At 44.3% G+C, this 26,044-nt stretch overlaps 2 protein-coding genes across 5 annotated transcripts in view; one reads left to right on the forward strand and one right to left on the reverse strand.

The window, feature by feature from the left end:
• Positions 1-1,675: 1,675 nt before the first annotated feature.
• Positions 1,676-24,487, reverse strand: LOC142836435 (uncharacterized). Its single transcript, XM_075950693.1, has 4 exons — positions 24,239-24,487; positions 5,775-6,004; positions 3,416-5,586; positions 1,676-3,378 (listed from the first exon to the last, which is right to left on the reverse strand). The coding sequence occupies exons 1-3, from the start codon at positions 24,485-24,487 to the stop codon at positions 4,692-4,694; spliced, it is 1,374 nt and encodes a 457-aa protein (XP_075806808.1). The 3' UTR covers positions 1,676-3,378; positions 3,416-4,691.
• The window catches only part of Fbxw7 (F-box and WD repeat domain containing 7), a 149,624-nt gene continuing 128,941 nt past the window's right edge, over positions 5,362-26,044 (forward strand). For 2 of the 4 annotated variants that reach the window (XM_075950916.1, XM_075950917.1), the window contains exon 1: positions 5,761-5,887. The gene's annotated coding sequence lies outside the window, so the exon portion shown is untranslated. Of the gene's footprint in view, positions 5,888-26,044 lie in introns of all 4 variants that reach the window. The other 2 variants (XM_075950914.1, XM_075950913.1) reach the window with 2 other exon arrangements.

Below are 26,044 nucleotides of genomic sequence, written 5' to 3' on the forward strand. Positions count from 1 at the left end.
AAGGAACAAGAGAGATTTCACTCACAGCTTTGAGAGTAAACAATGAACTGAGGAAAACTATAACTAAAATGTTAATGCTTTTAAAAAACAATTTTTAAATGTTTATTAATTTATTACGTATACACGGTTTTGCCTGCAGGCCAGAAGAGAGCACCAGATCTCATTATGGATGGCTGTGAGCCACAATGTGGTTGCTGGGAATTGAACTCATGACCTCTGGAAAAGCAGCCAGTGCTCTGAGCCATCTCTCTAGCCCCTAAGCAGTAACTTTTAATAGCTGAAAAAAAAACCATTGTTTTGGAAGGAATATATGTAAGTATGTATGTATACACGTGTGTGTGTGTATCCTACTTTAAAGCTTATGGTCAATTTATAGAGTAATTAGGAAAGACAATTCTTATTTTAGAAAGAACCTGTCCTCACCCCTCACCCCAAAATCGAGGCCAGCCTGGTCTACAGAGTGAGTTGTGGGAGAGCCAGGGAAACCCTGTCCTGAAAACTCCCCCAAACAAGAATCTGTCCCAAATATAACATTTGGTGGCATTACTGTACTTGGTATTCAAATATGAACTACAAAGACATTTGGGCATGTCAGAGATTTCACATCAGAAAAACAAAGAAGAACCCAACTGTTCACTACAGTTGTGACGGCTATTCTTTGGTGTCAACGTGCCTAGATTAAGTAATTAATTAACTCAAGCAGCTGGGTACACCTGTATGAGATTTCTCCTTAACAATCATTTGAAGTGTGAAGTGTCGGGGTCCGGTGCTAGCCTGGATCCTCAATAATTTCTCTAGACCAGACCCCAACATGAACTATCTCTCTTTGGATCAGCGTGGAGAGGCGGAAATAAAGACACAACTCACATGGCTTTATCAGGAGGGTGATTCTCAGTGGTCCCTCATGAAGTCCTGAGGTGGAAATACATTAGCATTGTTTCCTAGGTAACCAAGGTGAATGGCTTTTTGTCACGTCTGCATCTACCTATCTCCTCTGTATGCTGTCAGGTAGGCTTGAATCAGCATCTTTATCAGGCATCCTCCAAATTACAAAGGACCAACAACATCCTGACCTTTTGTTAGGTTGTGACAGCCTGTCTGGTAGGCTACGTGACCACCTTAGGTGGGGCCTGTGGCTTCAGAGCCGGGCTGCCATACCATATAGAAATATGGGCCTCCAGCAAAGACCCACTTTTAATCCAGCTCTTCCAAAGAGAAAGATCCACCTTTAATCTGGGCTACCCCTTCCACTGGCAGCCTATATGAAGGACACGGAAGAAGGAAGCTTGCCCTAGTTGCCTGCTTGTTCTCACCAAGTCCATTCCTACACTGGCGTTAGAGCTCACTTCTAGGCATATACTGAAAACCAGCTGAGGCATTCATCCTCACAGACTGAACAAGAGCAGGATGCTTGGCCCTTTCTTGGTAGACAGCTATAGTTGGGACTGGCTGGACCACAGCCTGTAAACCATTCCAACAAATTCCCTTCCTATAATTCTGTTCCGAGAGAGAACCCCGACTAATACAAAAGTGGGTACAGGAAGGGTTCTCCACAAAGTCAGTAACTGGGGAAATGTAAGCTAAAACTGAAATTAGAGATCTCCACACTGACCAGGATGAGAAAACTGAGGTTTTGTCAGGAGTTGTGAGGTGTGGAATAATCATGTTAGAAGAGTAAGTGACATTATTTATTCATGTTTATATATACACTCTCAAGTACAGATTACACAGAAACTGACGTAGATGAGATGGAATACAGATTTAAGGAACTATTTGCAATAGCATTTATAGCAGCCTCAAACTGAACTCAGACTTCCATCAATATATTGTTACAACGGAGAATTGTATATGCAGCAATTAAAAAAACAAATTATAGCTATATGAACAGCCTGAACAAGATATGGATTACAGCACAGTTGAGTAAATACGGTAAGCAAAACAGATTACATATTATCTCATTTATATACCATTCACAAGAGAGGGGAAAACTAAATAATGTAACACTTGGGGATGAACACCTGTGATAAAACAATAAAGAAAAGCAAGGAAATGATTACCACAAAGGTCTGAATAATTGTAACTTCCAGGAGGGAAAGTTGTGCTTAGGAAGGTCATTTATGGCTTCTGAAGGATTAGCAAAACCCCATTGATTGGCCTGGATGACTGCTTACAGGGTAGTTTCTTTGATAATTACTCATAGCACAAAACTGCCCTCTATATTTAAGGTCCATTTCACAAAAATGTTTAAAATGAACTGATATACTATAGTGCATTTTTAGGAATTTTGTCAGATAAACTAGGTTATGAAATCTTTGACTGTAGAAACCACTGACATGGGAAAATAAAACATCGATTAGTTTCCCATACAAGTCCACTTTCAAGGGAGAAGTTAGGAAACCTCTACAGAAAGCCCTTTGCCATACTTTAACCCAGCATGCAGATCTTTATGACAAACTGGTGAGCCAGGAAAAGAACCCTGATAGCTGAAATGTGTTTTTGATCCTGATTTACGTATTGGGAAATCTCATTTAACTGATATATTTCTCCATTTTGATCCTGATTTACGTGTTGGGAAATCTGATTTAACTGATGCATTTCTCCATTCATCAATAGGCAGTATGTGGAGCTGCGAGGATACAGAACCAGCTGGAGATATAAGAATCCCTCCTCTCCAGCAGTTGTTACCAGGTTGGGAGGGGAGGGGAACAGATCTTATTCTGTAAGCTTGGTGGAGCTACTATTCCTAAGGAGGGGGCTCTTGAGTGCCGTTCTGTCCTCAGGGATGAGGTTCTTGAAGTGGAACCTTTGGCAACGAAACAGGTCGGGCCTCTGACCACTGAGTGGTGCCCACTTTCCTGGAAGCTTATTCTCATTTGTAGAGCTTGATGTTTGAACTCTTTCCATTCAGATTCCACAAAGTTAAACTCCTCTAAACCTATACTGAATTTCTTTAATTTCTGCTGTCGCCACGTCTGGCTATTACTTATTGATCGGATTCTCTGAGTCTTAGTTGGACATGGCAGGCGATGGAACACTTTGTAGGTTTGTAGACCGTCAAACCCAGTGCATGGAGGGAGAGATATTTGACTCCTGGGAGTTCAGGTGGAGCACATACATCGGGTGTGCACATACCCGGCGAACTTGTGAGTCTGTCCTTACCTTTGTGGCATCCTCCTCCCTCATTTACTCACTTTTTTTTTCAGTCTTCGAACAAAAATGAACCCCTGATTGTTCACTGTAGACATTTCCTTGATCTAATGTTTGCATGCAGTGGTGGCAGCAGTGGCAAACCCCGGGCTTCCCAAATATGTGGATAGTGTATTTAGTCCAATCTCCCCAAGCAGGGCTGAAAGACGGAAAGCGCTATGATATCCATCACTGCTGCTTCCAGAGGAGGGACAGGGTGTCGGGCCACACAACTGTGGAATGGTTTCCCTTCATCTTTGCTGCTGCTTTAACCTCATTCTCACACCACTCACAAGGGCAGGTTCTAGACAGATTCCTGAGGATTGTGGTCTTTTATTTTGAAGATTCTTTTACTAGAGAACCACAACTTAAGTTTCACTAAGCTCTTCCTAAAACTTATTTCCTAGAACTGAATCTGTACGACAAACAGCTCAATCTATTTATTAATAACAGAAGGGGAGAGAGACAGGTAGGGAGGGGGAGAGGAGGAGAGAGAGGGAGGAATAGACTGAGAGAGAACGCGCGCGCAGAGGGCACACTTGAGTTAAGTCTTGAGACGCGGGCCAAAATTTTTTGAAGATAGTAAGAGGCACTGTGATGAACAAGATTAGCGCTCCAAAAAAAAAAAAAAAAAAATCCGAGAGACAAGCAAGAATGACTCTTAAAAGTCATTCTTTTAAGACTACATCCGCTCCTTGAGAACGTAGGAATCCCCTTTATAATATCCCAGAGTTGGTTCGCTTTCATCTCTCCCACCCACAAAATCCTCAAGTAGCGACTCCCTCCGTGAAGCCGCATCCCTTTCCTTTCACGGCTAGAGGGTGGGGGAGTGTATTACAACTCTCAGGCTTCCACGCTGCGATGTATAAAAACACTTGCACTTCCCCCGTCGTCGCCGAGTTCCGGGACTGCGGTGCGAGAGGCATTCATTCACCCGCTCATTCCCCCATCAAAACCTTCGCACCGCACAAGCACCCCACGCCGCGGGAAGGGTGGGGCGCTTGCTCCCGGGAGCAGGTGCAGCCTTAGGGCTGGAGGTCAATTCTTCCACCCGTCTCGCCGTTCCAGAGCCAGCTCCGGGCCAAAATGCCTCACCTTCGGGGTGGTGCGCGCCCGAGCCCGTCTCCGGGGCCTGCGCCTCCTCCTCGTTCCCAGAGGAGCGGTCCGCACCTGCCCCGGAGGGAACGGGCGACGGCGCCCGCTCTCCGCACCGCCCTCGGGTCAGGGGTAAGATCAGGCGGTAGCTTAGGCTTCGCCCGGGCTCCTCCCCTTCCTCTCTTTAGTTCTGACGCGGCCGTAGAGGCGGTGGCAGCGGCGGCGGCGGCGGCAGCAGCAGCAGTAGTCCCGCGGCCCGAGGCGCACCCACTCGCTTGCGGATCTCGACTTCCTCTTCCCTTGCCGCGTCATCAGCGCGCGCCGCCGCCTCGCAGGGCGGGGTGTCTGGAGCGGGGGGGAGAAAAGGCAGGCGGAGGAAAGGGGAGGGGGGGGGAGAAGGAGAGCGGTTGCTAGGCGACTTGCGTCATCGCCGGGCGCCGCTCTCCTCCCGCCCCTCTCTGGAGTGAGGCGAGAGCCCCGCACAGAGCGAGGGAGACTGCGATCTGAGCTCCGGGCGCTGCTGCCGCCGCCGCCGGTGAGAGAGAGCGTGAGAAGCGAGTGAGCGAGCGAGCATCCGAGAGACCGGGCGCCCGTGCACTGGCCGCTGCCGAGACCTTCGCCTCAGCCCGGGCCAGCGGGAGCCGCGGCCGCCGTCTGCTCCCCCCCTTACCTTCCTGGCCGGCAGCGGCTGCTGCACACGCCGGAGCCGGAGCCCCAGCCGGAGCCGAAGCCCGAGCCGGAGCCCGCGGCCGGGGGGCAGGGAGGCTGCTGCCGCGGGTCTGGACTGGTAGCTGCTCAGCCGGGAGAGGACGCCCGCGAGGGGCTGGGCTTTCTGCCTCGCCCCGGGGCGTGGGGCGAAGGACCCCCCAAGGTGTAGGGAGGGGGTCCCGGCCACCGCGACACATGCGGGAGCCGGGAGCGGGGGCGGCGCCGATCCGAGCCCGCCGGATCCCCAGCTTAGCCACCGTCAGGTCCGGCCGCCCGGGGCCGTAGCATCCCTTCGGGGAGTGTATGAGCCGGGCCCCCCAGCCCAGGAGCCACCCCGGGTCGGGGGGGCGGGGACCCCGATGTGAGACGGTCGCGGCGGCGTGGTGAGCGGCCCGGGCGCCGCCGTCCTCTCCTTCCCCTCCCCTCCCCTCCCCTTCACCCCCTCTTGGGGGGCTTCTCCTTGGGCCCGCCGCCGCCCCCCTCGGCTCCTCAGCGGGACTCCGGGAGTTCTCGGCACCCCCTCCCCGCCCCAGCCCCCCAGGGCAGCGGGGCCGGGGGGGACCCGGGGGGCCGGCCGCCGCCTCCGCCCAGAGGAAACTTTACCCAAACAAAATATCATCGAGCTTTCCGATCGTGACTGTCCCGGGACAAGTGGCCCTGGACGGGCAGAAGCTACAGCCTGCAGAGACTCAGGAAGAGGAAAAAACGGTGAGCGGGGCCGCCGCCGCCGCCGCCTCTACCCCGGCAGCGCGGAAGAGACCCGGGTAGTTGCCTGGTGGAGCTACGCTAGCACCGCTTCTTCCTCAGTTCCGCGCCGAGCCTTTCGCAGCTGCTGCCTCAGCCCGAAGGAGGAAGGGAGCCAGCCCACATTGTCAGCACCACCGCTCGTCTCTGAAGCGTGAGTGGACTCGGGGGAGGGGGACATTCTAGAGTGGCAAGTGGGAACCGGTGGGTGCTTGATGCTGGAGTTTGGCTGTTTCTCTGGAGGCTTGGCGATAGAGACCTGCCCTTCCTGCTGGGAGGAGAGGCATCAGTTTGCATGAGTTTCACTTAGAGGAGCTGTGTCTCCAGAGTGGGCGTTTGCACCTCTCTGCACTCTGACTGGCAAGGGAAATCGAGAAAGCCCATGGACAGGTCTGCCCTGTACATTTTCCTGGCTACCGGTTGTTGTGATCCAGCATAGTGGTTTTTGTTTCAGGGAAACTCCCATGGAATCCCACGTGGGAATCACTTGTATCAACTCTTTAAAATTTCTTTCTGAACTGTTGTTTTGAAGTTGTCCTTGAGAGGAAGACCACTTTTCATTCTAGTCCACTCGGGAGTTTGGTGCCCCCGACACCATATTTCCCGAGTCCAGAGATTGCACAGTGTGTGGAAGGACCAGCGCATTTCAGTACGTCGGGAGAGTCCGCGTCCCTAGTTCCAGCTCTTCTTCCCTAATACTCTTTTCTCTTTTGCTGTCACATATCTTCTGTGATAGCACATTTTTACCAGGGACTGGAAGGCCATGCCTAAGGGTTTTCTTACCCGGCTCCAGTTGTCAATTTTAGGAGAAACTTCTTACTCTTTCAAGAAAGTATTTCAGGTATTTTAAGAGTGCTTAGAGATACAGAAAAGTAATGTTTCACATATATAAGGCCAAACTGAGCACTGTAAGGGCTAAAACATACCGTGGAATCTTGTGTAGCCAGGAGCATAGGTAGTATAAGACGGAGAATTCTGGTCCCTTCAGACATCTGAAAGTGGGCCGAGTCAGATGCTCAGTAGAGATGAATGGGAACCTGGGCTTGCCCATCCATCCTAATTTCTCCATTTAGGATTGGATTAAATCTGACAGTTTCTCACATTTCACGGTGTTTGGGTCCTGTTCTCCCCCTCTTTTTAAAGTAATTAGCCTGAAAGTTTATTAGTTTCTGCATTGTGTAACAATTCATTTACCTTCATCCTGCCTCCTCAGACTTCTGAGATGTAGTTTAAGGAGTGCTAAAACAACCATGGTTGTTTTCTTGCTTTCATAGACTTTGGTTTTCTCTTCTGTCAGCTGTCCCAACTTTTTAAACTTAGGGTACTTTTAGTTTTTTTTCCCTCCATTTCTTTGATCACTTTGCCCTCTCTTGGATCTTCCAGCATTTTTGTTTTTCCTTATGCTTTGTTTTTCTTATGTTTTCATAAGACACTGTAAATTCTACGTAGTGTAAATGAAAATATTCTTACCAGTGACAGAGGCAATCCAATATAAATGTCATAAAATTGTAGGAGATGGCTCAGTGGATAAAGGTGCTTTCTGCCTAACTCTGAGGACTTGAGGCTGATTCAGAGAACCAAAGGTGGGAGGAGAAAACCGACTCTACAGAGCTGTTGTGCCTTGTGTCACTTGCACACGCGTGGCGGTGGTGGTAGTAGTAGTGGTACTACTAGTAGTAAAATTAAACAGATGTTTTTAAAAATGTGAGAGAGGGGGAATATTACCATTATTACTCCAAGGTCACTGTTTGCCAGGGACTCATTGCACATTTCTTTACAGAAATGTTGATTTTGGACTACCCAGGAATAATCGGAGTCTCCGAGCCAAACCTTGGAAGAGTTCCTTCAGGAAGAAAAGAACATATACAAACAAAATATTAAAGACCTAGAGTCAGAACATGTAAAAGGGGAGGTCTAATTAGGAAGTTAGCTTGGTGGGAACCCTGCTTACTGATGGAGGGTCTCAACGAGGGTTAGGATCAGTGTATGCTTGTAAAGATGCATGGTTACAGTTCATAAAAGCTTTTGAAAACCGCTCCAGAGAGGGTTGTTTCAAGTGATTGGGAGAAATTATATTTTAGCACAAAGACATTATGCTGACTTTAGGATCTTGTTTCTCTAGGAAATCAACATTTTTACACTATGGAGGCTGCACAGAGGAGGCGTGAAAAAGGAAATGCTTTGCATGGTTTTCAGCTTGATGCTAGTAGTTTCTCATGAGCGAGACTTCAGAAATGGGCAGCAGCAGACTTTGCTTTTGGGGTTAAGAGCTGAATATCCATGCAGTTCTTGTGTTGACTCATTCTGTTTTTCCTTCCCTTCCTCTCTTACTCTTTCTCTTGTCCCAGGCTGACCTTGAATTTGCTGTGTAGTTGGGGATGACCTTTAACTTCTAATCCTCCTGATCCTGCCTTGACTTCCTGGATGCTGAACTTACTGGTGTGTGCCACCATTTCTGGTTTATGTAGTGTCGGGAATGGAACCTAGGGCTTTGTGCATTCTAGCAGGAATTTTCTACGTATTTACACTACGTAGAATTTACAGTGTCTTATGAAAACATAAGAAAAACAAAGCATAAGGAGTTACATCCACAGGACCTTGCCCCACGTAGCTTTCAAGTTTGGGTACTATGGGTAGAGATAGATGAGCGTCGGTCTTAACGCCTTTAGGTGTCTGAGATTAGTAATGCTGAGTAAAGAGCTGAAAAATGAGTTTTAAGTTTTGGGGATGGATCAGGTTTTCTTAGCTTAGGCACAGGCATAATAAGAGGAGAGACGTTCTCCAAAAGAGATGCTTCGTAAGTTAGCGAAAAGGTGAGCTGCTAACTCAGTCTCAGGATATAATTCTGTCTCAGAAACAGTATTTCAATAGAGTGTTTAGATCCTGAGATGTGTTCAGAAAACAGGACTTTATTAGGGAACTTATACATAAAATGGAATATTAGTTGCTCCAAACTCAGTCAGGTGTTCCATACTTTCTCGTATTATAATTTTGTCCACCCTCCCCCCGGGTTTCTCTGTGCAGTCCCAATTGTCCTCTGCCTCCTTAGGTGATCTCGGGATGAAAAGTGTGCACCACCACAGCTCAGCCTGGTCTTCATAAGTGGGGATGTGCAGCTTGTGTCCATACGGTGGAGGGATATCCTGTGTTGGCACAAGAGTGTTAGGGGTACTTCAGAATGTTCAGGCATCTTTATGGTTACTGTTTGGTGTTGGCTCTGGCAAGGATAAAAGAGAGGGAATAGAAACACATAATCATCTTTCTCTGTTCCTTAGTTTGAATTCAGTGCCTTCCAAAGCTACTTTGGCTTCTTAAGAGAATGTCCAGTTGGCAGAAATCCAGGAATCGATATTTTTAAGCAAGGAGGTAGGTCTACCCTGATGTTAGGGTGAGGAGACAGTGATTGGGAATATCTGCTATATAGTTTGTTATTTTTTATACTTTCCCCATTTCTTACATGGCAAAGATATGCTTAAGTGTTCTTAAAAGGCAACCGTTTAGCATTAACATGATTTACTAATATGGTGGGACTCCATTGTGGGGAATGGCGACATCTATATTCTTTGTTGTGGCAGTTTTGCTGTTAATAAGAGAACCTTGAGGGTTTGTATCTGTGTATGTCTTAGCACCACAGGGCTCCAGAGTATGTGTGGCTTAGCAGCAGCTCATTTAAATATACTTTGAAGATGATTCTTGGAGAAGGCCATTGGGACATAAGGAGGGGTTGGCAACCTTTCTGTGTGGGTCAGCATACTCTGTCACAGCTTGTAGCGCTGTGCCCGCAATGTAAAAGCAGCTGTAAATGATAATGGACTGAGCTATAACTGCTCCAATGGGATCTCATGCATAAAAACAAGAAGTTGATGGGGTTGGGTCTGTGGGCTGAAGTCTGTAATCCCCTGGCAGAGGACAGCTAAATCTACCAGCATGTAAAGTGAGCTACATTAAACTAGGAAGCCAGACTGGTCGTTTTACGTGGATTCTGTTTTCCAGACGATGTGATCCTCTGGGCTGCTTTGGAATGATTTGCCTTCATAGTGCTGAGAAGTATGAACTAAGAAGCAGGCACGATTCTATCTAAATGGATCTAAAAAGATGCGAACCATGTTTAAAGATGCCATAATTGACATCTTAGTTGCTTTTTTATTTCTGTGACAAAGCTTCATGACCCAGGCAAAACACACACACACACAGCATTTAATTTTGCTTACACTTTCAGAGGGTGAATTTGTAACCATGGTGGGTGAGCATGGCAGCAGGCAGGAAATGACACTGGAGAAGTAGGAGAGCTCAGGTATGACCCACAAGCACGAGAGAAACTCAAAGTCCACCCAGTGATAAACTTTCTTCAACAAGGCCACACCTCCTAGTCTTTCCAAAATAGTTTTTACCAACTGGAGACCAGTTATTCATATATGAGCCTATGGGTAGTTCTCATTCAATTCTCCACAGCTGACACAGAGGAAATACTCGGTTGTATTACGGCTAAAAGAATTTGTGAAAGGGTAAGTCCCCGCCCCCCCCCACTTGTGATTTGAACTCGGAAGCATGATGCATGCTAATCAGGCATTCTACCACTGAGCTACATCCCCCAGTGGTAGAAGCTTACTTTTGAAAGGTTCTGAAAAGAAATTGTAAAGCATTTGCTTTTAATGTGAAATTAAAAGCATTCAAATTGTTTTAAATCAAACAAAGATGTCAAGTCTAATTCTAAGAAATGTTAAGGTTTAATGCATCCACCTCTTGAAGTCATGATCTCATAAGTAAATCAGTATAAAGAATTTAGTCCAGACAGGCGATGGTGGTCCACACCTTTAGTTCCAGCACTCCAGATGCAGAAGCAGGCAGATCTCTATGAGTTCAAGCTCGCTTTGTCTACAGAGTGATTTCCAGGACTGCCAGGGTTACACAGAAAGAAACCCTGTCTTGAAGAGCCAAAATGGGCAAAAAAATTTAGTTCAAAATTTTTTCCATTTTGTTTAAGTGTTGTTATATCGTAAATCACTTAAGTAATTGGAATGTATATTTTAAACAACATTGCTATCTTTAAGAGTAAATGTATTGCAAATGTATTGTCTACAAAGGACTAGCTATTCACTTAGTGCAAGTTTTAATGTTACAGCTAATGTTTTCTGTTTGCTTGCTTGTTGTTTTGATTTTGATTTTTCCTAGACAGGGTCTTGCTATGTAGTAATATAGCTATGTAGGCTGTCCTGGAACTCACTCTGTTGACCAGGTTGGCCTGGGCACTCACAGAGATCCACTTGCCTCTGCCTCTGGAGTGCTGGGATTAAAGGCGTGCATCACCACACCTGGCTACAACTAACATTAAAACACTGTTTCCTTTGTCAGCAAACACTGATACCTGTGTTAGATGATAGTATATTTACCCGGTCTTACCAACTTTGTTTCCTGATCTCCCCCCTTTTTTTTTGTACAGTACAGTACAATTGTGATTCCTTTTCAGTTAGTTTCAAAGCTGTATTTACTGTGGTGACCCCTCTGTACCATAGGAACCCTGCAGATATCAGAACCTGGGGATGTTTAAGCCTCTTACATAAAAGAAATATTTAAAGGGCCCAGTGAGGTGGTTTGCCTCCGTGCCTGAGGACCTGAGTTTCTTCCCTAGAACCAACATGAGTCTCAAAAGTTGTCCTCTGACTTCCACAATATGCAGTGTTATGTGTGCCTCCCATAAATAATATGATAAAAAGTATTTACATATAACATGTAACATAAAATATATTACATATTCTATGTATCTTCTTGAGTACTTTAAAATTAGCCTCTAGATTATTTGTAATACATAATACAATATAAACAGTTAACAGTTGCTATACTATATAATGTAGGGAACTACAATAAAAAGTCTACAAATTTACTAAATTCTTTTTTTCCTCGATAGTTTCCATTTGTGGTTGGTTTAATCTGCAGATTAATAGAGTATGAACTGTTCATTCTGTATGTGTAATTGATATTTTGATTTCTCTTTTTCTCTTTGAATGAAAAAGCATGTAGTTTGACAATTTTAGTTTTTCTGAGAGGGTCACTGTAAAGTACGCTTAGTATTTTTTTTCTTTTGTGGGGCTGTGTGTATGTGTGTGTTTGAGACAGTCACCCTTGCTATAATCCATTCTGGTTTTAAATTTGAGATGCTATTGCCTCAGCTTCTGGGGTGCTGCGTTTATAGGTATCTACAACTATGCCTGGATTTGTTTTATCTTTTAAAAGTCTTACATTAAACATTTGGCCTTTTAAAGTGATTTTATCAATGGATGGGCGGCAAAGTTAAAAGCCATAGGCGTTCCTCTCATGTCTGCAAGGATTTCAAATAGATATTTTACTTTGGCAATACTTAGTAGATCAGGTGAACTTTTTGGTGTGTGTTCATTAGCTTTGCAAATAGATGAGTAAATTTGTTTTCAAATAGTGAACTCTTGCTATAATATCTTTCTATTTTGAGACTTTAACCTTTTAGTATAAAACCATTCTGGAATAGGCCTGAAAATATACAATCAGATTTTTGCTATTTTCCATGCTTCTTCACTGATAGTTTCTTATAATACCTTTCATATCATATTCAAATGGAGTATATTTCTTAAATGAATATGATGTTCATACATATTCTAGTAATTACATGTTTGCATATTAAATATACTTAAAATTATTCCTAAGATACTTTGAGATCATGAAATCCTTGAGAAACTATTGCGGTTCTCACTGAGCTCTGGGACAGCAGAAAGATTAATTTAAAAGAAAAATTTTCTAAAATACTCCTGTAAATTTCGTAAGTTTCTCTAACAGAGTGAGCTTAGCCAGGAATCACGAGAACCAGTGCTCTGTTGCGTGGTCTTCCCTGCAGCAGGTGGAGACGCACAGATCTTACTGCTAGGCTGTCATTTGCTCTTCCCCCGTCAGACCTACAGCACAGCTGTGCCTCAGTCAGGTTCTTGTGTTCCCTCTGCTACTGGAAATCTGGGTGGCTTTTGGAAGGACCCCCTCTGTGCATCTGTCTACCTGGTATGTTGTGATAGATACCTTTTCCTATGCTATATGGCTGCTCTAATATTTGTAAGTCTTAAAAGCTAAAATAAGGTTAACACCATTTCACCTTAGCCTTATCTCTGAGAGATCACCACTGAACACACTGTGTTTGCCTAGGGCTTTCACATCCCACAGTGCTTTTTTTTTTTTTTTAAGCCTTTTCTGTCAGCTTCCCAAGGACTGTCAGTGCTGGGAGTAGTGTAGACCTGTGCCACCAGACTCCACTTCTCAGTACTGACAACGCTGTAGGTGCCATTGCAAGGCCAGATGCTTGTTTGTTGGAAGAATGTATATGTAGTTGGTTGATGTTTTAGGTCTGCTGTTTAGGAGACTCTAAGGAGTGAGAAACTTGGCATGGTGTCCCAGGTCTCAGAATTCACTTCACCAAAAGTACTGAGTTAATTTATAACTAACTACAACCAGTGGTTGAACACATTCCTGGACCCAGCAACAAGTTACCTGGGAACGCACATTCATACTTGGGGGCTGAAGGCCCAGTGAGATGGGGAGTGCGATTCTCAACTTCATGACTTTGGACAGGCCACTTCTTCAGCACCGGCTCACTGCGGAAAGCGCATTCTTTGTGGGATTTGCTGTGATTAGAAGAGAATTGAGCTGGGCGTTGGTGGCACGTGCCTTTAATCCCAGCACTCTGAAGACAGAGGCAGTTGGATCTTTGTGAGTTCGAGGCCAGCCTGGTCTACAGAGTTAGTTACAGGACAACTAGGGCTGTTACACAGAAAAACCCTGTCTCGAAAAAACAGAGAGAGAGAGAGAGAGAGAGAGAGAGAGAGAGAGAGAGAGAGAGAGAGAGAGAGAGAGAATGAGAATTGAAACTCATATTTCAATATGTGGAGCTCATATTCACTGATGTTAATTTGCCAAGTTTCCTGTCTTTTAATGTGTGGCATGGTAGCAGGTCAGAATCAGGCATTGTTTTTGCTCAACATTTAAATGAGCCCTTGAGTTTGTAGTCTTGTTTCAAAAGCATCTAAAAACTAGAGAAATGACAACTACCTATAGACAAGAAAGATTTTTTAAACAACACTGGACTTTCATTTCCAAAGACACTAGTACCGAATGGAACAGTTTTATTCTTTATTCAATAATTAGTGTTTTTTTTTTTTTCTTGATAGTGATGATGTTTCAAGTTGCCCACTGAGAAATCCTGGAATGCAATTCAGTTATCAGTTCTCACTCTTTACTTCCTGCCTTTTTAACTCTGGAAATAGAAAGCTTTGGGGACTTGCAAAGCTGAATAGATTTATCTGTATCAGTTACATTTCAAACTGAGGTGGAAATATCTTTTTTAGGTGAACATATTATTAGTAGATACCTAATTTTACTTCTTGTTCATAAAGTGATTTATGTGTGTTTAACGTTCCTTAAATACAAGATAGCATTCAGAAATACTTGTTCAAGTCTAGAAAAGTTGGTTTTATCAGCATTTGGAAATAAATGCTTCTTAATGGTTTTAAAAGAAGATTTATATTATAATATAATTATTTATATTATTTTTAATTATGTGTATATGTGTATATATATCAGTGGATATGCCCACTTAGGTGCAGATGCTCGGAGAGGCCAGAGGTGTCACTTGATGTGGGTGCTGGGAACCAAACTGGGGTCTTCTGCAAGAGCAGCGTCTGCTCTTGACCTCAACCCATCTCTCTAATTCCTCCCATGTTTGTGTATTTGGAAGGTTTTTATGACTGAGAGCCATTTGGTTATGCTTTTAACTGTTTTATTTAACAGAATTATATATTTAAGTATTTAAGAACCCTCAGGTGAGGTAAAAGATGGAGACATTTCTTAGCAGTGATGATCTTGTTAGCTCTGGTCTTTTGTTTTATTTTCTCCTTTTTAGTCAAATTTCCTTTAGATTTTGTCGTAAATATAAAATTAGGTTAGTTTATCTGAAAGTTGATGTCTGATTAGATGGATGGCTAATTTAATGAAGATCTAATTTTTAAGATTTCTAGGATTTTAGCTTTTTCTTGTTGGTAGCAGTTGGAGTTAGGTCTCCAGCTTTCTTTCTATTTCAGTTATTTTCAAGAAGGATCTTAGACTTAAGGGGGGACCTGTCTCGATTTCTCTAAGAACTCATGTGTGCTCGGTGGCTCTTAGCTGTGAATCTGCTGGTAAGATTTTTAGAATGCTTACAGGGCGTGTGGGCCCTTCTCCCTGGATCTTATACAGGTGGGATTGTTTTCCTTGAGAAAGATAAGATTTTAATTTACTGGATTGAGAAATTTGGAGCAGGAAGCAGATAATTAAATTTGTTATGAAAGTCATCCAGTAGGAGAGGAGAGGTGGAATGGACAGGGGTAGGAGAGACGTCAGGGCAGACGAGGGAGGGCTGAGAAGCAGACTTGGGGAGTCTTAGTCAGAAGTTACCCCTTTGATTTCTTTGGGTGTTACCCGTTGTTATCTGCTACTCTCTGAAATGTTGATTAGAAGATTGATTTTTGTTCATGGTTTTTCAACATCTGGATTCTTAAAACCATTGAATTTCTAATCTGTATGCTTAATCATTGTGTTCCAGGGTGGGAAAGTTTCCACCATACCTGATAGGGAAGGTCCGGACAAAGTCTGACCTCCACTGCCATCCTGGACGTGCTGTGTCCTTCTCTAGCCCCACAGAAGAGGAGGCCGGGAATCCTGTACGACTAAGTGAGGCAGACTTGGAGTAGATGGCCCAAGTTCCTGCTCTGCTACTTTGTGGTCTTGGGCAAATTGTTTATTCAATGAGTTTCCTGTCAAACTGTGGTGATGCTTCAGAGAGTAATAAGGACTGTTTGGCATTCTGCATGGACTCCTCCATCACAGCGTCTGGCTCAGCTCGGGACATGCTGGCTGCTGTAGTGATGCACAGAGCAGTAGTAAGCTATGTTTCTGTGCGGTTGCTCTCCTTTCGAGAGCTGATGTCGTTTGTGATCTTTGTTCTTGAATATGGTCCTATTTTGAATATTGTCTTTTCAGTAGAAGATATTTACTGAACATCTACTGTGCCAGGCATTGATCTAAGTGAACAGAGCATAAAAATATCTGCTTGCTTCAAACTTAACCTTTAGTTGGAGGAGGCAAGATAGACACAATAGAGCAAAACAAATTAAGAATTGGGTTGGCGGACTTAGTGTGGTGGAAGCTGACATTAATCAGACCGCTTAGTGTTTCCCCATTTGTGTTGCTGCTCCTCAGTTGGGAGTACCCTGAGCACAACACAGTGAACACAGCGCACACCCTGAGCACAACACACACCCTGAGCACAACACAGTGAACACAGCGCACACCCTGAGCACAACACACCCTGAGCACAGCGCACACCCTGAGCACAACACACACCCTGAGCACAACACAGTGAACACAGCGCACACCCTGAGCACAACACAGTGAACACAGCACACCCTGAGCACAGCACACCCTGAGCACAACACAGTGAACACAGCGCACACCCTGAGCACAACACACACCCTGAGCACAACACACACCCTGAGCACAACTCAGTGAACACAGCGCACACCCTGAGCACAACACAGTGAACACAGCACACCCTGAGCACAACACACCCTGAGCACAGCGCACACCCTGAGCACAACACACACCCTGAGCACAACACAGTGAACACAGCGCACACCCTGAGCACAACACAGTGAACACAGCACACCCTGAGCACAGCACACCCTGAGCACAACACAGTGAACACAGCGCACACCCTGAGCACAGCACACCCTGAGCACAACACAGTGAACACAGCGCACACCCTGAGCACAACACACACCCTGAGCACAACACACACCCTGAGCACAACTCAGTGAACACAGCGCACACCCTGAGCACAACACACACCCTGAGCACAACACAGTGAACACAGCGCACACCCTGAGCACAACACAGTGAACACAGCACACCCTGAGCACAACACACACCCTGAGCACAACTCAGTGAACACAGCGCACACCCTGAGCACAACACACCCTGAGCACAGCGCACACCCTGAGCACAACACATTGAACACAGTGCACACCCTGAGCACAGCACACCCTGAGCACAGCACACCCTGAGCACAGCACACCCTGAGCACAGCACACCCTGAGCACAGCACACCCTGAGCACAGCACACCCTGAGCACAACACAGTGAACACAGCGCACACCCTGAGCACAGCACACCCTGAGCACAGCACACCCTGAGCACAGCGCACACCCTGAGCACAGCACAGCACACCCTGAGCACAACACACAGTGAACACAGCGCACACCCTGAGCACAGCACACCCTGAGCACAGCACACCCTGAGCACAGCGCACACCCTGAGCTTTTGAGGCAGCCTCAAGGTGTTCATCTTTGCCTCGACTTACCTCTTAAACTGGCTAGCTCAGGCTTTTCCTTTTAATCTCCTTTATTTTATTGGTGTTTTTGCCTCTCCGTGGCTTCCCAGCTTTGCCTTTCATCTCTGTCATTCTCGAGACAGTTCACAGAAACCTCTTTTCATATACACTCCCTATTTAATGTGGCGCTTTCCCATTTTGTATTTCCTCCCTTTTCATTATCTTTAACTGAAATAGTTAGCTTGATTAGTCTCATTAAGTTTTTTCCTTATATCTTCAATTAAATTGTGAACCTTTTAAGGTTACAGACCACTTTTTCACTCTAAGCTGAGCTTCCTTGGGAGAAAAGGGTAGTACTTGCTGGAGGGGTGGGTGCTGTGGATGTCTGAGAGACACAGTGGAGAAGAGCTTCACCAGTTGTGGTTTCGCTTTCCCTTACCCGTGACCTTAGTGCCGAAGGGCAGTTTATCCTCTGCTGGGTTTGGGAGGCTTTACAGTTGCACTTCCATCTTTATCAATACTTGCAGTTTTAGTCCTCTTATGTAAATGCCTAGCTTTTTATGTTCCTGTATTACTTTTAAAAGCTCCCATGAAAAATGTGATGGTGTAATTAGCAGCCATCACAGAGCAGGAACTCAAGCCGCTGTCGTGTGTGTGCAAACACAGGTGCTCACACTTACTTTGGCAAGTTCTTTCAACTGTCTGTTCAGTTTATCTGTGGTGGGGAAAATACACCGGCCTCGCAGATATATGTTTTTAGGAAAAGTGAGGATCACAGAGCATATCTGGCATGTAGTAACTCATCTGTAACCGTGATGGTGTTTCTGATGTTTACAGCTGTATGAAGGGAGAAGGGAGGGGCAGAGGTGGGGGTGGGGAGTGGGGAAGACGAACTAATTAACTGCTGCTATTGTAATGAATACTCTTCTAATGAATAGAAGCTGATATAAACAATATGTAGGACGGGGCTCAAAGCAAGGGTTATCTGGTCTAAAATACCAATAATGCCAGTGTTGGGGACCTTGCTTAGTAATTAGGCAGGCCTCCACTCTCTCATTTGCATGTATGCTTTGTGTAAGATATTTTACCAGTAAGATTCTGTATACGAACTGGTTATTGATAAAGGTAAACTTGGATAGGACTTATTTAACATTTATTCTCTAAGACACAGGGAAATCAGTTGATAACACTTTTTTTTAAAGGTGAAAGAGCAGTTTCTTCAAAAATAATCAAAAAGTGCATGTGCTCTTCCAGAACTGGGAAAACTTCCTTTCTAGAAGATTTACTAATTTTTCATGTGGTAAGCTGTTCATGTAAAAGTATATTGAGAACTGAGGGCTTGTGAGATACGAATGCCAGGGTGTGTGTTTTGTGAGTGACACGTTCATTAAAAGGAAGTGCACACATCCAGGTGAAGAAAATCGTCTGCTGGGAACCTGGACCGTGTGTCCTCTCCTCTTGTTTCATCACTTACCAAGCCAAGGAGTTTTTAATGTAGGAACTTGCTTTCCTGTCTGTCTTCTCTTTTTAATTTTTAATCATTGTTTACAATTAAATCTTGCTATTCCCTGTCATTTTAGGTTCTTTGCTTTTGTTCTATTTTCACCTCTGTGGACTCTTGGCCAGTAGCATTTCTAGCACCGACCCTATCCATCTGCCTGCAGATTTCCCTTTACTGCTCCAGGTCCTGGGAGACAGTTAAGCCCCGCCCTCCTGCAGTGGAACTGGAAGAACAGATTTTCTCTTGGACGTGGTATTGCTTGTTACTGTCTGGTGAAAATCAAGAAACTAGTCACATCTTTTCAGTTTGTCATTCATATGCTTTTTACCACTTGTATACGAAAGACTGGCTGTGTTTCCAAGTATACAAACTATGGGAACTTTACAGTTGCTTGCCCATGGACGTGTGTGTGTGCAGCCGTCCCTCAGCATTGGTCCCAGAACCCCCCAGACAGCTTCTAAGCAGCTGCATCAATCACCTTGACTATTTGTCTCTATCTAGATAGTTATTATTACTGCTAGCTAATACAATACAAAGGTGATGTAAACAATTGTTAAACCCTGTGTTCAGGAAAAGGAAAATGTGTGTACTCAGTTACACAAAACAGTTTTTCTTTGTGGGTTTCTATGCTTGTGCATTTGCACATAGCTGTGTGTGTGTTTTGGGGGGAGATCAGAGGTTGACATCTAGTATGTCTTACTGTGTTCTTTACCTGACTTTTTGAGACAAGTCTGCCCCTGAACCTGCCCCTGAACCTGCGGCCACTGTGTTCTAGGGATCCCAGTGTTGAGCTTAGTGGCTGGTTTAACCTTCTTCCTGGTGTCTGAACTCAGATCTTCATACTTGCATGGCCAGCTGTTTACTATTGAGCATTCCTCAGCTCCAACATCACTTTCTGCATTTTTATTTCTATCTCTCATGTTTTGATCTTGAGTTCAGCTGAGGATGTTGCATCTGTGGATATGGAGCTCACAGGTTCAGAAGGCAGACTGGACGGACACCTGCTATTCCTCTGCCTGGAGGCTTCTTTCTTCTTTTGGGACACCACTTAAAGGTCGTCCGAGGAAACATGCCTTGATTATTGATTATTGTTAAGTAGAGTTAGTTATTTTTTACTTTCAGTGTCTGATGTGATTTTCTGTTTTTCTCTTTACTTTCTTTGAAGGTAGAGGCCGTGTCTTATTTACTTTGTGTAGTGAATCTCTTCTCCCCCAAATTCTTTAACATTCCTGCTGCATGGTTGTGGTGTATGGTATATGAACAAAGACTGGAAGAGAACAAAACAAGAGATGTTTTCAGCAGTCTCTTACCTGTAAGCTTTGTTGTTACGTGTAAACTCAGGTGCTTAGTATGCATCTCAGAGGTAGTCTGCAAATTTTTAGGGAGTGAATTAGAAGCAAATTTTATATTCTTGTTTAATTTACACCTGTGTGTGTGTGTATGTGTGTCTGTGTATGCAACGTGTATGCAAGTGCCTGTGAAGGCCAGAAGAGGGCGGCATCCAGTCCTGTGGAGCTGGAGTTAACAGATGGTTGTGAACCATCCAACATGGGTACTGGGAACTGCACTGGGACCTCTGCAAGAGCAGCCAGCACTTTTAACCACTGAGCCATCTCTACAGCCCAAGAAACGAGTTTTCATAGTTAATAGTTTCGATGCACTTTCTTCCTCCCTCATTTCTCAGGAACATCTGGAGCTAAAACAGCTTTGCACAGCTGGGAGAGCCGCGCTTCACGCTGGCCTCTCCTGATTCAGGGTACGGTTCTGATACAACACAGGCATCCTGAAGTTTTCCTTAAGCTTGTTTGCCTTTGACTAAGAGATTTATATTCAGCCCTGGGTATAGATATTTAAAATATATATACAAATTAAATCATTTACTGGCAGTAAATAAAATTTAAAGCAATTCTTTGGTTATATCATTATTAAAGACAAAACAAATTTACATACTAATATGATAGAAATGCTTACTAATTTTTACATAAAGAATTAATCGTAGTTGAATATTTGATCTACAGGTCATAGACATTTTCAGCATTTTCCAGAGTTGATTGATATTTTGAGTCTATAATTGTTAGTGCTGAAAATGTTGCTTTGCTTAATTGTGTAGTATAAGCGGCAGTAGTATGTTTAGGGCAATTTCAGAAATTGTTGGAAATTTTGTTCTAATTTTAAGCCAAAATTCACTGAATAATTTTTTGAAATGAAACTTGAGCGAGCAATTTGTTTTTCAAAGCAAACATTCTAATACAATATAATCAACAGATACACTAATTTGTTACTTGCATTCTGAGAAATACTGGTAGGAATATATTAAAAGTCTTTGTTTTCCATAATTAAATCATTGTGTTTTTGTAAGGGCAAGAAACTTTTTATGGACAGCAAAAACACCGCATGTCACAGTGATCTCAAATCTGACCCAACACATTTTAGGCAGTGTGGGCTTGTGCTGCATGGCATGGTGTGGCGTGGCGTGCACAGTGCACAGCGCTTGCGTGTTCAGAGCCAACACTTCGGTGAAGTCACCTGGTACAGTGGGCGCACGCTACTCAGAGTCATTCAGCATCTGATTTTAAATCAACGTTCAGACAGTGCATGTTCAGAAACTTACCATTGCCAAATTTCTCATGACCTCCACACTGAGCTATGTGACCCTGATGAGATAATGACCCACAGTTTAAGAAATGTTGATCTAAAAAGGGCTGCAAGATGATTTTGATTGATTGCTTTCTTTATTCGCGGTGTTGTGTTTGAACGTTGTCCTGTTAGTCTTATATTACTTGAGAGCTGTGATTAAATAATAATGCTAAATAAAACTTAGAGCAAAACCTAATGAATATGTATTTTCAGTTATTGCCCATAGCTGAGGCATTTGAGACTTGGAAGAAGGCAGAGCTCAGTTGGAAGTGAGGAAGTTGCCACTATGCCCCTTTTTCTTTTAGCGATTGATTTTAGCCTCAGACTTGCCCAAGGTGTTTAGAGATAATTAGCTAGAAGAGAGAATTGTGTGACTTAGGAGATAAGCATATATATTTGGTCATGTGATAAGTGTCATCATGGCCATTATTAGTCCTTAGGGAGTGTTTGCTGTGTGTCCGTCATTGTCTGAAGACTTCACGTTCACTATTTATAGTTTATCTCTCATGTTGTCACATGTTCTAGAGGAAGCGGATTGAGAGAATTGAACAGATCACGAAACTGTGTTACATGGTAAGTTGTACTATCATAGGAGAAGAAATTGTAGGATTTCATTCTGTCAAAGGGCAATGGCAGGCTCATAGAAAAGCCATTCCCAGGTATGTGTCCCTTTTCAAACTGAAATTTAAGCTGTGTTTGAATGGCTTTACATAGCCATGGTTTTCAGTCACTTTTAGATCAGGTGCTGAGACTTTGCCCTTCACTTGTTCATTGAGGTGGACAGGGCTTTGGGTTCCACGCCTCCCACTGCCAAAATGGGGGTGGAGCGAAGGGGCTTCTGTCAATTTTATACTCAATAATTTTTTTTATATTAAATTTATTTATTTATTAAGGATTTCTGCCTCCTCCCCGCCACCGCCTCCCATTTCCCTCCCCCTTCCCCCGATCAAGTTCCCCTCCCTCATCAGCTCGAACAGCAATCAGGGTTCCCTGACCTGTGGGAAGCCCAAGGACCGCCCACCTCCATCCAGGTCTAGTAAGGTGAGCATCCAAACTGCCTAGGCTCCCCTAAAGCCAGTACTTGCAGTAGGATCAAAAACCCACTGCCATTGTTCTTGAGTTCTCAGTAGTCCTCATTGTCCGCTATGTTCATTATACTCAGTAATTTTTAAAGTTTTAATTAGCTAATTAGGGCAAGATTGCAGGTAGTCTGGGCTGACCTTGAACTCCTGGCCCTTCGGCCTCTCGCTGACTGCTGCTGGGATTCTAGGCACTTGCTGGCATTCTCAGAGGAGGAGATTCGTTTACTGTTTGAAAATTATCATTGGATGTGTGAAACATAGCAGAAATTTGAGAGTTAATACTTGTTAATCCTTGAGTATGTTATTTAAGTAAGTGGTTTTGTGGAATATTTCCACAAATAATGTAATTTCTTTTTGGCCATTTAAACAATGTCACTTTTTACTTGGTCTAGACTAAGTCCATACTCTATGCATTATTGATACTTTCATTTAAGAAGTACTTCTGATGTCTGTACTACTGTTTTTATATGTTTGAGATTTAAAAGTTTCACATTTTAATCTTATTACCTTACAGAGAGCTAAGCCTTGGCATTGGTTTTTGAATGTTTTATTGTTTATTTACTTCAGTAGTGGAAATGAAACCCAGGGCCCTGTACTTTTTAGACAGTAGTGTTGCATATGCTTAAACTTTGCCTATATGAGAATTTGAAACTCTGTGCTTTTGTAAAATTTTATCGGAGGTTACGTGTAAGAGTCAAGTCCTAGTTCAGTGTTCCGTTAAAGATGAAAAAGTACCGAAATGGAAATGGGGGTGTGTGGAGAGATGATGCCACAGGCGGGCTTGTATGCAAGGCGCCTCCAGATGACTAACCTCCTGTAACTGGCTCCCGGGGCACCGATACTCATGTGCTCCTCTGACACACACACACACACACACACACACACACACACACACACACACACACACACACACACTTTTTCTTAAATAACTGAGTTCCCTGAAGTTCTTGGATTAGTTTTTCTACCGTTTGCTGATTCTTGTACGGCTGGATGAGAACCAAGAGTACTTCTCTTCCCTACCCTCTTCTTTCCCTTTCCCCTCTCTTTGTACTTCTCTCCTCATCTGCTTAGGAAGGCAGATGGGTGCACAGTAAGGCTATAGTCTTGTTTGTGCTCACAGTTGATGGAGGAAATGCAGCCTGACAAGTTACAAAGACTTTGTTACACTAGGGAAATTGAATTAGTCACTTATGGGGAGGTGATATTAGAGTTTGCTTTAGTGATGAAGATGGGCAGCATTAAAAGGAAATAAGCTGTATTTCCTCAAATCTGAGACATCACCTGCCTTTTAGTGCTGCATAAGCATTGGTTCCAAACTCAGCAGCTGACAGCTTTCCTAGAAACCCGAGTCTACTCAGCTGGTCCTCCTTCCTCAGCTGAGGAGCATCCTGCAGGCTGAGGGAAGTTCAGGAAGAGCCTGTTGCTCTTCCCACCGCAGTGACAGAGTACTACTCAACAAAACAGAGTACAGAAGACAGGATTTATTTTGGGTCATGATTTAAGAAGCGATAGAGTCCATCATGGTGGGGGAGGCATGGCTGGGACTTGAGGTATCTGGTTGAATAGCATGAAGCCTTTGAAACTTCTTGAGTGGAGGGCTCTGCATGTCTGGGCCTGCCTGTTGATAGGGCAGACTGCTGCTGACCACTGTCACCATGAAGGGGCTGTGGTGATGTCCTACGTTGTGTGTAATCACTGACTCAGAAAGCAGCCTCAGCAATCCTTAAAGGAGTGTTCCCGTCACTGTGAGAATTTCAGATGGGGTTATATAACAGCATGCAACCCCATGTCCCTCTGGAGGCCAGAAGAGGGTGCCCGGTCCCCGGGACTGGAAGGAACAGTGGCTGTGGCCTCCAGATGGGAGTGTCGGGAACTGAGCTCTGGTCCTGTGGAAGAGCACCAGTGCTCTGACCTGCAGAGTTCCCAGCCTCAGCATCCGACTTTTGACTTCTCTGCTCCGTCTTCTATGCAGGAAGCAGTGATGCTCAGGCTCATTAGCCTCGTGTCGCCTTCCAGACCCTTCCTGTCGATTGTCACCGTGAGACTCTGAGTTGCCGGGACAGCTCCTCTGCAGTTCTGCTGCGTTTTGACAGGAGTTAGAAACGAGACTGCGCTGGTTCCGGGCTTTGTTTGCAGCGTTGGAGTGCAGGACTTTGTGCATGCTAGACACAGCCTCACCAGTGAGCCACGTCCACCCCTTCAGACTCAGAAAAACACAACAAAGACTAAATTTCCACATGTCCCCTCTTTGATTCCTTCAGTGTTAACATCTTACGCTTTAGCGTGATCAAAACCGGGAAAATAGCGTTGATATAATACTGTTACCTCATCCAGGCCAGACTCACAGTGCTCCCATAGCTTTCTGCTGTGTTTTCTTTGGGCCCAGATCTAACAATCGTTAGTGAGTCATATTGACTTGCTGCTCTATTAGCTACTTCTATTGTGTGATAAAACACCGTGACCAAGGCAGCTGGGAGAAGAAAGATTCTATTTGGGTTTACAGTTCCAGAGGCGTAAGGATTCTACCACTGTCATGGTGGGAACCAGCATGGCAGTTGGTAGGCATGGCTGCTGGAGCTGGAAGCTGAGAGCTTCCATCATGACCTACAAGTGCAAGGTAGAATGGACCGGGTACATGTGAGTTTTCTATTTTCAGATTCCACCCCTTACCTACCCACACAATGCCGCAAACTTGGGGATCCAGTGCGCTAATGCCTGAGACTATGGTAGACGTTTCATCCAATCCACATCTCCCATGTGTCCTTAACTTTCTTCAGCCTGAAACAATTCCAAAATCCTTGCCTTTTATTATTATTAGACTTTTACTGGTCAGTAATCTTATTGACTACCTCCAGTTTTTGTTTGCAGGGTATGATATGTTTCAGTGATTGACAATTGTCCTTGGGTGAGATTACTGCGGAGATTACCGGTATCGTGCGTCTTACCGGATGGCACAGAGGATTGGTGTGCCCATCTCCTGGAGCTGTCAGCACTGTTTGTCTGGTGAGGCTGATACTAGGCCTGCATACTAATTGCATGTAAACCTTGTGATTAAGTGTCCTATGGGGAAAGCACTTTGCAGTTGAGTTAATTACTGTATTCTCACCATGCTTTAGTGTTGCCCAGTGTTGTTTTCTGTCTCCAGCCTCTCTCCTGTAGGGAACCGCTGTCTCTTCTGAGGGACATACTGGTGCTTCGGCCATCCTAGATCTGGGATTCAGGAGCCTGTTGAGGGCAGATACAGATACAGCAGCAGTACAAACTGTCCCAAGGGCATCACGTTCTTTCTTCTGCCCTAGGCCCGAAGTTGACTGTCTCAGCAAGGAAGCTTGCTGTATTTTACTGTAGGATGAAATCCTTCCATTTTCCTCCCTGTTAATGTATTTTAAGAATGTTTGTGCAGAGTGACTTTGGTTGACTTGGACATGTGGCCCGTCTGTACAGACTCTAGTTTGTAGGCAATGTTGTATTTGTGAGGGGCTTTGCTCCCCAGTACATTTAATCATGGAGGAGTTTTCTGCATGTGAACATTGCTTTACATGCTATTCTGTGGGAATTATATCTTTCTTTGGTTTTGTTAAGTATTTGGTAACAAAAATTTAAGAAGCTCTTTTAAAAGTTTCTTTCTGATATAATATGGTATAGAAATGGTTAGGTCATTCATTTATTTATTATATTGTAATAGTTTCAGTTTTTCCTCAAGGGAAGTCTAGACTGT

This window comes from Microtus pennsylvanicus, chromosome 16 (genome assembly GCF_037038515.1).
Source record: "Microtus pennsylvanicus isolate mMicPen1 chromosome 16, mMicPen1.hap1, whole genome shotgun sequence".
NCBI classification, from domain to species: Eukaryota; Metazoa; Chordata; class Mammalia; order Rodentia; family Cricetidae; genus Microtus; species Microtus pennsylvanicus.

Coding starts and splice junctions, on each gene's coding strand:
- LOC142836435 (XM_075950693.1), bottom strand. CDS start 24,487: ATGCACAAAGTCCTGCACTCCAACGCTGCAAACAAAGCCCGGAACCAG. Junction 6,005..24,238: donor TGAGGCTGGGAACTCTGCAG/GTCAGAGCACTG, acceptor CTCTCCTCCCAG/CAGGAAGGGCAGGTCTCTAT. Junction 5,587..5,774: donor GAGGAAGAAGCGGTGCTAGC/GTAGCTCCACCA, acceptor GTTTGGGTAAAG/TTTCCTCTGGGCGGAGGCGG.